The 13,142-nt window shown below is 41.0% G+C and overlaps 1 protein-coding gene across 1 annotated transcript in view; it reads left to right on the forward strand.

Moving 5' to 3' along the window:
* Positions 1 to 2,619: 2,619 nt before the first annotated feature.
* The window catches only part of llgl2 (LLGL scribble cell polarity complex component 2), a 38,837-nt gene continuing 28,314 nt past the window's right edge, over positions 2,620 to 13,142 (forward strand). Inside the window, exons 1-3 of the mRNA XM_075458073.1 lie at positions 2,620 to 2,900; positions 11,937 to 12,056; positions 12,781 to 12,878. Of these exons, the coding sequence (XP_075314188.1) occupies positions 11,982 to 12,056; positions 12,781 to 12,878 (173 nt within the window). The 5' untranslated portion in view covers positions 2,620 to 2,900; positions 11,937 to 11,981. The remainder of the gene's footprint in view (positions 2,901 to 11,936; positions 12,057 to 12,780; positions 12,879 to 13,142) is intronic.

Raw genomic sequence — 13,142 nt, forward strand, 5'->3', positions numbered from 1 at the left:
TGTAGCGGCTGGGCAGTATTGTCCATTATCTCATTCAGCTCGTGCAGCGGTCTTCGCACCATAACCTCTTTTTTCAGTTTGTACAGTTTCTTTGCGTCTCTGGCTCTGATGCTGCTGACCCAACAGATGCTACAAAGCAGATTGCACTCACTACCACAGACTGATAGAAGATATGTAACATCTTGGTGCAGCCATTGACTGACCTAAGCTTCTTTAGGTTAAGTTCTCTTCTGTCCCGTCTTGGAGACACCCTCAGTGTTGCATTTCCAGTCTTGTCTGCTGCCCAGGTAAACTCCCAGGTATCTGTAGTTGTCCACTACCTCCACCTCTTCTTCCAAGATGTAAATTGCATTTGGCTGATTCCTGGTCATCCTAAATGACACAATCACCTCTGGTTTTGTTTGTGTTCATGATGCGATTATTGCTCCCACATCATGCCACAAAATGGCCTGGTAGTTAGAAATGGTGAGTTTTTTGTTTGTTTGTGTGTGTGTTTGTTCTCTGCTTGTCTGCTTCCAGGTGCTTCTAAGGCTGGATTCCCCACAAAAGCCGTGAATCGTCTTCAGTTTTGTTTTAACAGGTGTAGCAGCTGGTTGTCTGATTTTTCATTGTTTTTTATGTTTGTCTCTTCATGTTTCTGTTCCTTTTTTCCCTTCTTCGCTCTCCCTCTCTCTCTGTCCCCCGGTCCGGTTCGGCACTATCACACTATCACATCATGTTAAATATTGTAACAAAAATAAATAAATAAAAATGAGGAGTTGATGGGCATCAAGGGGAGCTTTACATTCATAAAGCTTCCCTTGGCATAGCAAATGTGTTTGGCATAAACGGTATTGAGATTACAATTCTGCTGCCATAATGCTGGACAAGACAAGGGTAAAAAAAAAAAAAAAAGAAATGGTGAGAGTACAGTTCCCTGTGGTGCTCCTGTGCTGCCGAACACCACCTCTGACACACAAGCCCTCAGTTTGAGTCGAAGGAGAACAGATTGCGGTAGGGGAGCTGTTTGCATCTTCTACGTTAGCAGAGAAAAAATTTAACTTTTGATTTTGTCTAGTGGAGCAGTTTTCAGACTGTTCAAAGGTTGGAAGTGTAGCTGAGAGGGAGACTTGGTTGGAATCTCATGAAATGGCCACAAATGTATTATGGTGTTGTGTTTGTAGCCTGGCAACAACTGATCTCATGACATCACAGACAGATTCAACAGTGGACCTAAGTAAATATATACACCACTGCTAGAAAGAAACAGATGAACTCTCTGTACAAATGTAGAAGTAAGCTCACCGCGAACAGTTCCATGTCCCAAGTACAGATTCTCTCCTTTATAGTGACATGTCCAGATACCTCTGCTGTTTCCACTGCTCCTGATGATCTCTGCGTGCCCACATTGTGTTAAAGCTGATGTAGAGAGGCGTCTCAGTGAAAAATCCACAATGTTTCAGACAATGATGCCATCCATGGGAGGCAGGCTCCATTTAGAAAGGCCTCAGTCCACAACCCACAGGGCCCAAAGGCTCTGTCATCAATGTCCCAGTACCAGAAAGTCCAGGACACCCCTAGATGTTCTTTGTCTACGCCCTGACTGGTAGGGTCTCATGTAATTTCTAATTACTCATCTAATTTACACTTCCTACTGTGCTCCGAGCAACAGAAAGGCGATTTACCCACGCAAGAGCTCGATTTTTTACTCAGTATATGGTTTCAATTATAGATTATAAATCATTTTAAATGCATGTGTGCAGTGGTATATTTCTCAACAATAAGGGATACAGTGATGAGCAGTATGTGTACTGTTCACGGGATGTTCATTAGATAGACTTCCTCTCTATAGCTGTTCCCACTCAGAAGCTACATTGCAACACTGTGACAGTTAACCATGGCAGTGTGTCATTGTATTGTAAAACTCAACACAAAAGAGTAATCTGAGAACTAAGCAGCTGGATAGTACATACATTTGGGGACAGTTTGTCCTCATACTCTGAATTTGATTCATTTCTTTATTTGCTATGTTTGCACTGTGTGGTAAAGTTGATCAAATTAACAAATGTTTTGCATAATATGAAAAAAAAAAAAGCCTGTAAACTCTTGAAATCTACATAAATGTTGACATTATTAAATCAATATAATCTTCTTTAATGCACAGTTAATAAGAGTTTATTAACTTTAGTTAAGCGACTACACTCTACTTTCCAATTGTTACTGAAGTTTCTTCGTGTTTTAAAAAAAAAAATGAAATATTCTAAGGTAGAACATTTTAAGACAAGCTGTCTAAAAGTCACACTGTGTATATTTCTACTAACATTCATACACACAAACATTCATCATGTAGATGCAATGATCGAGGAAATGTTCGACTGCACCCTGGATATATGTATATATATATATATATATATATATATATATATATATATATATATATATATATATATATATATATATATATATATACATACATATATATATATATACATATATATATATACATATATATATATATACATATATATATATATATACACTCAGGTTTGCAAACACGTGACGCTACTGCTTTTTGCGGAAACAGGAATTGCTCAGTAGTTTTGTCGTTTACAAAGTGTACTTGAATGCATCATTAGGGCGGAGTTAGCGGAGCAGTGAAATTTAGCCTTTAGCAGGAAACACCGAAACAACCAGCGCAGCGGTGGGAAAGAAAAAGCGTCAAACCCGGGTTCAAACTGCTCCCCTATGTCATACTTCAGGGACAAATACGCTGGCATCTCGATTCTGGGCACACTGAGCACTTTTCCTTTGGCTTTGCGTGAGAAAGGAGCTCTGAAACACAGGGCACTGGTTTGAGGTGGAGTCTTCTCCGGCGGCTGTGAGCGGCGGACATCGGCTGAGCAACGGCCGTTTGGAACCAGGTGGGTGGGGAGGAGGGCCCGCACGTTTCCACAGAGCAGTTGCCCACAGGTGTTTACGTGTAAGTTACCTGGCAAACAACCCAGCTGCCCCTTTTATTACAGACACCTGTTATCTGCTCATTACCAGAGAGGCTTCAGAGGAAGCTAGCTAGAGTTGCTTGTTTAGCCCAGATGTCATTCTTCAATTGTTCAGTGGCTAGCTGGCTAATTTTTAACCCTGTAAATATTCCACCCAGCCACCAGGCAGTCTAATGGTTAAACATGAGCTGATTATTTTTTTATATATTTTTTTTTTTTTTTTACTGAAAATGCCATTTCTTATTCATGATTCAATAACAAAAGTTGAGCCACATAATTAAGTTAAAGCAAGTAGTAATTAAAGCTGCATTAGGCGATAGACACTAAAAGTACTTTTTTTTTTTAATTTGTATTTAATAGTTTGCTTTGGGTTTATTTCCCTGCCACATGTTTTCGATTGATACGAGTAACGCTTGCTAACAATTCCGTCCAAGAAAACCAAACTAAGTGTCAAGACGCACCTGCGTGAAATGGATGCAGCTGTGTCCTTGAACAGAAATGCATCAGAAATGCTGGAATCATGATGTTGGAATCGCTTTGATTTCTTCCAACAGAAGAAACATTTGCGGTGCTTGTTAACCTGCGAGTGTAGCCAGGTTGTTCCAGCTAGTGTTGCATAATTACGGAAACGTCTAACTTCTGCAAGGTGTGTCTCCCCAGCAGGTATGTTATTAAGCCCTTTGAGTCAGAGTGTGTGTGCGTGTGTGTGTGTGTGCGCGTGTGTGTGTGTGTGCGTGCGTGTGTGTGTGTGTGTGTGTGTGCGTGTGTGTGTGTGTGTTAAAGCCAGCTCGTAGTAACTTGAGCAGAAGTACGAAAGTGTGATTAAATGGAATGGAATTATCGAAGTGTTGCAAAGAAAAGCCTTGTGCAGTGTTGTGAATATGCAGTTCCAGCTGGAGGACTCCTGGGCTGCCTGCTTCCATGTCCACCTGCATCTGCCCAGCACTGGCCAAACAAAAACGCCTTTGTTATATCTGTAGACTTAGTGCTGTTCCACCTGCTTTGTAAAGTCCACCTGAAACTATTATGGAGGCAAAATGAGGAGGCCCTCCCACATGTAGCCAAAGAGCTTTCACCTGCTTTACAATAGTCTTGAACAAGAGCAGGATGATGTGAAAATACAGGATAGATGTGCAACAGTTTTGTGTTTAAAGTTTATTTATTTATTTAAAACATTGATCTGGAGATGCAACGTTAATTTAACTAACCATCCATGGGTAAGGAAATGTCCCGGAGGAGTACCTGGCAGTGTTAATTTCGTCAACCAGGACGATGACGAAAATATTTCGTTAACGCCCCTTTTTCCCGTGACGAGACGATGACGCACAAAATTGCTTCCAGAAAATAAAAATATGACGAGATTAAAAAATGATTTTCGTTAACGAGACTAAGACAAGACGAAATTTACAAGCCATGGACGAATGGACATTAAAAAAATGTAATTGTTTATAATTAATTTGTAATGTTAATAGAAATGTTTCTTGAACTTCAGAAGATTACGCGCTGTTGCCCTGTTTGTCCCTGCACGGCGCCTGAAAAAGAGAAGCAGTGTGTGGAGAAGTTTTATTATGTACAGTGTTGACTAAAATGACTAAAATTTGACGAAGACTAAAATTGATTTTCGACACTGTGACAAAGAGTTAGACTAAATTAAAAAAAAGCTGACGAAATTAACACTGGTACCTGGCTCATAAAGTCTGATCACAGAGCTCGGCTCAGACTGTCATGCTGCGGTTTACTGCCATTAACAGTTAACTTGATTCCTCTTTTAGTTCTTTCAATATGTAATAGTTCAACTTGACAAGCATAATTGCTGCCTTAAAGGTGAAGTTTGTTTTTTTTTAACCTGGACCTTATTTCTGGCATAAAATACGTTCATTTACTCACCGATAACAGTTTGGTGAAAGACGGCGTCCTTCAGAAGATATTTAGATCACTCAGATCCGTGTATATCCATATACAATACATGTACACTTCAGACTTCCAGTACAAGTCAGACTCCTGTCATCTACAGAAATATTCAGATGACTCTGCAGTTGTCGGGTGTATCAGAGATGGACAAGAAGCTGAGTACAGAGAGCTGGTGGACCGCTTTGTGGCATGGTGTGGGAACAATCATCTCATCTTGAATGTTAACAAAACAAAGGAGATGATTGTAGATTTCAGGAGAAACAGGGTCAGATCAAACCCTGTTAACATCATGGGAGAAGAAGTGGAGGTGGTTGAGGAATATAAATACCTTGGTGTTCATGTGGACAACAGACTGGACTGGAGACACAACAGTGAAGCCATCTACAAGAAAGGACAGAGCAGACTGTACTTCTTGAGGAAGCTAAGGTCCTTCAAGGTTTGCAACAAGATGTTGCAGATCTTCTACAAGTCTGTTGTTGAGAGCGTCATTTCCTCTTGCGTCATCTGTTGGGGCAGCAGCATCAGAACCAGGGACCTAAAAAGACTCAACAACCTGATAAAGAAGGCTGGTTCTGTTCTGGGGACGACTGTGGAACCTCTGGAGACAATAATGCAAAGAAGGATTTTGCATAAAATCAAGAGAATTATGGACAACTCTGAACATCCTCTCCATGAGACTGTTATTGGAAAACAGAGTCTCTTCAGTCAAAGGCTTCTTCAGTTTGGATGCAAAACGGACCGCTACAGGAAATCTTTCCTGCCCACAGCCATCAGCATCTATAATAACTCTTTGATTTAATTGAGCTACATCAACATTTAATTTCCCTCTGGGATAAATAAAGTATTTTTGAATTTGAATTGAATTTGAATTTGAATAACAGGGAGAACAGGGCAGAGACAATACAGCCTCTGAATAAGGCATTATCTGTCTTTATTTCACCAATACTTTAAGACCAATGAATGAATGAACGCGTACTATTGCACTGTTAGCTCAGAGCTGCCCTGTTGTTGTTGGGGGCTATCGGGGGGCTTATGAAGCCAATGAAGAGAAGCTAAAACTGGAGAAATATGATCTCTCCTGTTAGTTCTCATCAGAACTCTGGCTGCAGCATTTTGGATCAGCTGGAGGCTTTTCAGAGAATATGTGGGACAGCCCAATAATAAAGAATTACAGCAGTCCAATCTTGAAGTAACAAATGCATGGACTAGTTTTTCTGCATCACTCAAGATCACACAAGATGTTCCTGATTTTTAACAATATGACCAAGGTGAAAGAAGGCAGTCCTAGAAACCTGTTTTATATGTGAGTCAAATGATAAATTCTGGTCAAAAATAACTCCAAGGTTCCTCACTCAGTGGGGTCACATGGCACTGAAAGGATCGGATTATTGGCTAAATTACAATCTGAGTTATTAAGTGCATGTAGACACCTTAATCTGACTAGAAATTGGATCGGATGGGATGAAGACCCCGAGATAACTGGGTTGAAAGTCACTCTAAACCTGCTTGTAGACGCTGAAGCACGTGGTGAATCAGACTTTGCGTTCTGCGCATGCTCCAGATGTTTTCCCGGGGTCGTGACCCGGAAGTCAAAGGAGACGATATTCCTGTTGTTGCCGTCAGAAAGAAACAAACAACGCGATGGAGAATGCTCCGTTGGGCATCGCGTTTGTGCAACAAGCAGCTCATCACAGAGCAAATGTAGAGGGACGTAGCTTCATCTGGCTCTGCGTTCTCCATCTTTCTCCAATGCCTGAGTTTGTTGTTGTTGTTGGTGGTGAAGAGGTCAACAGGAAGTGGCTCTATTAGCAACAGCTGGAATGGGTACAGCGCCACCTATCATACCGGGGTATGACACGCTTTGTGACCCCACTGAGTGTAGAGCTAGAAGCCAAGAAAAATACAAGTAACTAGACAATCTCTCCCTGAAACGCTCAGGTCCAAAGATAACGACTTCAGTTTTGTCTGAATTTAGCAGCAGACAGTTCTGAGTCATCCAGGTCTTTATGTCTTTAAGACATGCTTGTAGTCTGACCAACCTATTTGGTTCATCTGGTTTTATAGATAGGTACAACTGGGTATCATCAGCATAGCAATGGAAATTTATGCCATGCTGTCTAATAATGTTACCTAATGGAAGCATGTATAAAGTGAAAAGAATCGGCCCAATCACAGAACCCTGAGGAACTCCATGACTTACTCTGGTGTGTGAGGAAGAGTCTTCATTTACAAGAACAAACTGAAATCTATCAGATAAATATGACTTAAACCAGCCTAATGCAGTTCCTTTAATCCCAATAACATGTTCAAGTCTGTGTAATAAGATACTGTGATCGACCGTATCAAATGCAGCACTGAGATCCAACAGGACAAGCACAGACACAGACATAAGATAAATCGGTACACATGTCATTATCATATAAAGGTCTGCAGTGAAAAGTGTTACTTTTTTATGGCAGTGTAGGAAGAACTTAATCATTTCACAGCTCTGTACTTTTATACCTCAAAGTAATGTATCAACAGCAAATTCTCATTAGCATCCAGTTGTTCACCTAACTAATAAAAAAAATTAGGGGTGGGCGAAAAATCGATTCATGTACATATCGCGATTTATTTAATTTTTTTATGGGATGATTTTAAAAATGGATTTATTTATTTTTTTACCCTTGTCCTGTCCAGCATTATGGCAGCAGAATTGTAATCTGAATACCGTTTATGCTAAACACATTTGCTATGCCAAGGGACATCATATCCGTGTCCAGATAAACTTCATCAATTCATCACATTAAGTTGCGTTAAAACTAGCCCACATTTGTGCTGTGTGGACATTTCAATTCATTTTGTAACTGTAAACTTTAAAAAATGCCTGTTTTTGTCTGTTGAAATAAATGTCAGCTGCTGGACTGACTGACACAGACTGATGTGCGTTGTTTATGGGAACGACATTCATTCTTGAAGTGTATGATTCAACTTGTTTGTTTTTTTTAAGGAGGAAGAAAATTGAAATTACTGATTATATCGAATCGCAATACTTGGAGAATCGCAATTATCAAGAATCGTTGATACAATCGAATCGTGACCAAAGCATATCGTCCCACGCCTAAAAAAAAAGTTAAATTTTTTTTATACTGGCATTAATCTTTTTTCCATCAGAAGATGGAATTTCTGATTTGAAATGTAACATTGAATTCACTTCTTTCCACCATTAGGGAAAGAAAATAAAAGTAGCCCATATTCAGCAGGACTGTGATGAAGACACAGTAGTGTGGAAACACATCTGTTGAAGAATCAGTGAGCTCCAGCCCTCTTCTATGCTTTGATAGTTGATTCTCGTTCAGCTTAGAAGCATCTGATTCAATCACATACTGTCGGAGGGTCTATGGAGATTTGTGTTTTAGTCATAGACGCTAGGATTAAGCTAATCCTGATGGTTTGACTGGTTTGGAGTAGGCTAGCTATGCAGAATAAATCCCCATCTTAACTTATGTGCCACTGCTTTTGTGAAAGTGAATCAAGACTAAACTGGGAAAACCCCAGCCTTCAGGTGAGGGCAAGATTCTTTGTTGATGTTATTTGTTTGTGTGTGTGTTAGTAATGAATTGATTCACCTATTCTGGATATTTTAATTAACAATAATCCACTGTGGAGACTCTGTGTTGTTTGATCATTTCAGGTTGGCCATGTCAGTTGGGCCATTTCCTCTTCCTACTTCATCTGATACGAGTTTAACATGCATTTGAATTGTTGTGCCTCAGCAAAGTGCTCACCTATGAATACTACAGTAGCCTATGTGAAAGAAGGCCTCAGCTTAGAAGTCTCCTGCAGTAAAACTGTGCGATGGACTTGTAGAAACCTTTAATCTGTAACTTTTTCTTTTTTGGACTGATCCTCTGTCTCCTCGTGGTTTTGATTACAGGAAGGAGGGAGTGAGTTGGTGGGAGATATTATTTCCTGTCAGCCACACCCAGAACGGATAAGATCTCCTTTCTGTTGTTGGGAACTGAAAAGAAGCATCTCTGTATTGTTTGCTGATGGTGGTTGGAGTGACTGACTCCTCCCACCACTTTCCTATTGGCTGGATTCTTCTCAGAATTGTCTGAATATAGAAAGGTTTTTTCTTCTTTCTGACTATTCTTTTTAAATGTCATCCAGACACACCGTGATCAGTGCTGACTTTGCAGTACTTGTTGCCATCCTCTCACCTGAAACTCGTCCAGCTACAGATCAGAGAGCTCATACTTGCTCCCTTTATCGTATCAAGTCATTTCTCTTTGACAGCACCTGTGACATAGGCCAATCCTCTTGTTTAACTTTGTTTTTTGGTCTCTTAAAATCTTTCTGTGAGTGTTTCTGCCATCGCCACATGTCACTCAGGGAGGCGTGGATTTTGTTCTCACACCCTTTTTTCTGGTTTGCGTACCGAGTGATTGCATAAGTACACAATTCAAATGTTTTGGATGCCAGGAATTTCCTGGCCACTCATTGTTGCTCTTAAGCAGTATGTGAGCAATGTTTCTGAGAGATCAGCTCATCTGGTTGTGTCACCTTTCTCTGTGGCTCTGAGTTGTTCTGTTCAGGCATGTTTCATTTTTTTTCTCTCACTCCGCTGGCTCCCTTCTTAAGTTTGATGACTCGGTAGATATCCTGGGAATTTGATGACATCACTGAAAGTGGCATTCAGCTATCAAAGTGCCGTTCAGCAGGGAGGAATGTTCAGAAGGTGGCTGGTAGAAGAGTCAACAAGGCTGTAGAATTTCCTACCAAATGTAAATATACGGTGGAAGCTTATCTGGTGGACGGATGAGCTCATCGTAGATCAAACAACGTGAAGAACAACTGAACTTTCACTCCCATTTGCTTCTACCTGTTTGCGTGTTCTACTGAGTAAAATCTACTTTGGAAGAGCTTAGAACTTAAAAGTATGTCTTTGTTGTGGTAAAAAGTAAGTCACATTTCATGAAATATTATTTGGAATGAAGTTTAAATGAGAAGAATGCAACAAGTTAACTATGAATTTTAATGAGGCAGTAAAATCTAAGAATCTCTCTGCAGGATATTAACTTTCTTTCCCCCAATTTTTATTTCTTTATTTTGTTGTGTAGTTGTATCATACCAAATGGTAACCGTTAAATGATTGCTGGACACGTAACTGCATTCAGCAGTGTAATGACCCTGAACGCACCATCGTACTGTAACATACTGTAACCCTGCTGCAGTTTGTCTCTGTCCCATGATGGGACCATGTCCCCTGATTTGATGGATTTTGGGGACTTTTAGTTGTTTTATACTGTACATGTGAGGAAAATACATTCTGTGTGTGTTATCAATAGCATACAAAGCCAATTCCATAAAAGTTGGGACATAGAAAACAAATCAATGTTGACATGAAGACGCTTCATGAAAAATATTAGCTCGTCTTCCGTTTGATGTTGGAAAACGACTGCAGAAATGTCTTGCTATAATTGGGTTGATTGGAAACGGAACTGTAGCATGATTGGATAGAAGAAAGAGCTCCTTAGCCTAGCAAGCCAGACCCCTACAGCAAAAAGCTGTACAGGGGTCTAGTGACGCTGGATAGCAGTGTGGGCGGGATAAACGGTTGTCTGTTAAGTTGCCTCTGCACTCAACGCCACGCAATAGGATGGCGCAACAACCAATCAGAGCGTCGTCCCACCAACGGAGCAAGCTGGTAAATTAAACTTTTACCGCACCCGGTGAGCAAAACTCCGAAAACGTCCTTTTTTTTCCCAAGAAAAACGTAAGTGCAGTTATCTGTTCGTCTCGCAAAGAAAGAGTCGCTGCCAAAGCCAAATGGAAAGACTGTTCGCTGGGCACAGCCATTGTTTACCTCTCTCTGGAACTACACACTGAAACGTAGCACCTCTGTCGTCACTAGGTAGCCCGGCCTCCGACCCCGCTCCTCACGATTTGATTGGCCTGATTAATTTTCGATTTGCAGCCTCGCAAAACGACCACAAGTGACTAGACTGCGCCCGGGAGCAAATTCAATTTGTGGTCGCTAGGGCCGTCTAGATTTCTAGGCTAAGAGCTCCTTAGAGGCAGGGGCAAAATGTGGAGTCATTTCAGAATGATTTTCCTCAATTTAAAGGTAGGGTAGGAGATCCTGGATTTTGAGTCCAGCAAAGCTGCATTTTGAAAATACACAGGTCAAAAGTCCCAACCCTTTTCTTCACTTTCCCCCCGAAGGCACGCCTCTAGAGTACATGAACGAGCACGAAAGTGCATGAGCGCTGTTCTGACAGCAAGCATCGATCGTTGCCGTATTTAGTATTTAGTATATGCTAACTATACGTTTAATAATGCTAGGTGCTAGCCAAGCTGGCTCTTGTTTAGCTTCCTGCCAAGCTTCGTTCACGGAGCAGGGTACGCGCACAGGGGGAAGGAGGGGGAGGGGGAGGGGGAGGGAGGAGCAGATTGCAGTTTGATAGACGGCATCAGTATCCAATCATTGTGAGCGGTCCGTTCACAATGATTGGATACTGTTTTTCCTAGATTGTACGTTCTAGAGGCCACTAAAACTTTTCATTTTTGTGTCAAAACTTTTAATTAATTGGTTGCAATGAGGGTGTGAAGAGTATTTCAAGCAATATGTAAAAAAATGTTCCAGAAAAAGATCCCCTACCCCGCCTTTAAGATTGCAAAGTGGATATTCCATCATCAACAGTACGTAATATCATCAAAATCTAAAAAATAAAAATGGCATTAAAAGCAATGCTCCCTTAGAGCACCTGCTAGTGGAAGATGTTCCTGTTATTCCTCTTTTACATATAAATGCACGTCTCTATGTGTGTGCTTACACACACACACACACACACACACACATACATAGCATGCATACATTTCTGTACCTGACGTACATAGAATACAAAGATCATTTGTAACATAGAAAATGTGAAGTAAAAGCAAGCTATGACACTGTGCATGAACAGCTGGAGCTAATAAACATGGCAGCATACCTTTTGCAGTTTGTGTGAAATGACTCAGATGTGGCTGAAACTTTGACCCCTCGACCCTGTGTCCCCTCAGTGTGCATTAGTGGGCCTGCAGGCCCCACGCTGGTGCTGAGACAGGATGAAGAGGTTCAGACGACATGGCCACGAGTCCCACAGGGATCGACTGAAACAGGAGCTCTTCCAGTTCAACAAGGCAAGTCACACAGCTGAGATGCATCATAACAGGTTGTAGTGTTGGAAATGAAGATGATGTTTGACTTTAAATTAGGAGGTAAAAAAGTTTAATTTGCATGTGTGGACAGATTGAAGTTCAGCTAAATGACCGGCTTATGCAGAACACGAGCAGGTTAATGAACGTGCTCATGTAGGAGTCTGGCTCCCTAATTAAAATACATTTTAAGGAGCTAAATGTTTAATTTTGATTACCCTATGTTCATTTAAGTTCTGAGTCTGGAAAAATGTTTATAAAAAATGAAATCATAAAGGCTTTTTATTTTCACTGTTAATAAGCAACAGAAAACTAACACAGCTTCTCAGCTCAGGGCTCAGGATTGAGATGTGTGGGGAAAAGACATTTTTACAGAAGTGAGAGCATTAGTCATGCTCCATATGTTATTTTTGTCAAGCATGTTTATGTATGCAAGGTTTTCCTATGACTGAGATGCATTAAGTAAAAGCAGGTATATGTATGCCTTAAACATGTGATCAGATTCCCTGAATGAGTGCACACTGTCAGAGAACTGTGGCAGGGTTCACTGGAAGCATTTTTATCCTCAGCAATGGGAAGAACAGTCCTGGTAATAATAAGAAGCCCTGATGCCATCACTGAAATCACAAGTCAAACTGAACTCTGTGCTCCCCTGTCATTTTCTGTGTGGTCACCGCTCTGTCTCCCCTCCTCTGACTCTCCTCTGCAGACAGTGGAGCATGGATTCCCCCACCAGCCCAGCGCTCTGGGCTACAGTCCCTCTCTGCAGCTGCTGGCGATTGGCACCCGCTCTGGTGCCATCAAACTGTATCTTTTGCTGGAGTTATGCATGGATTTTTTTTTTTTTTTTTGCCAAGGAGGAATCTAAGTTTCATGTTAGAACTTGAGGCAGATGGTGCTAATGAATGACTGCGATGCTGGTAAACCCTTGTCTGGCTTAGGTACTATATTTTCCCACATTGTGGTTTAGTGCAGCCTGGCATAATTAGACACTGGAGTCTGTGTCACCATTGCTTTTTGCACAATTCTGTTCATTGACAGTGTGGAAGAATTGGTCTGTTCAACGCCACC

Source organism: Odontesthes bonariensis, chromosome 23 (assembly GCF_027942865.1).
Source record: "Odontesthes bonariensis isolate fOdoBon6 chromosome 23, fOdoBon6.hap1, whole genome shotgun sequence".
Classification (NCBI taxonomy): domain Eukaryota; kingdom Metazoa; phylum Chordata; class Actinopteri; order Atheriniformes; family Atherinopsidae; genus Odontesthes; species Odontesthes bonariensis.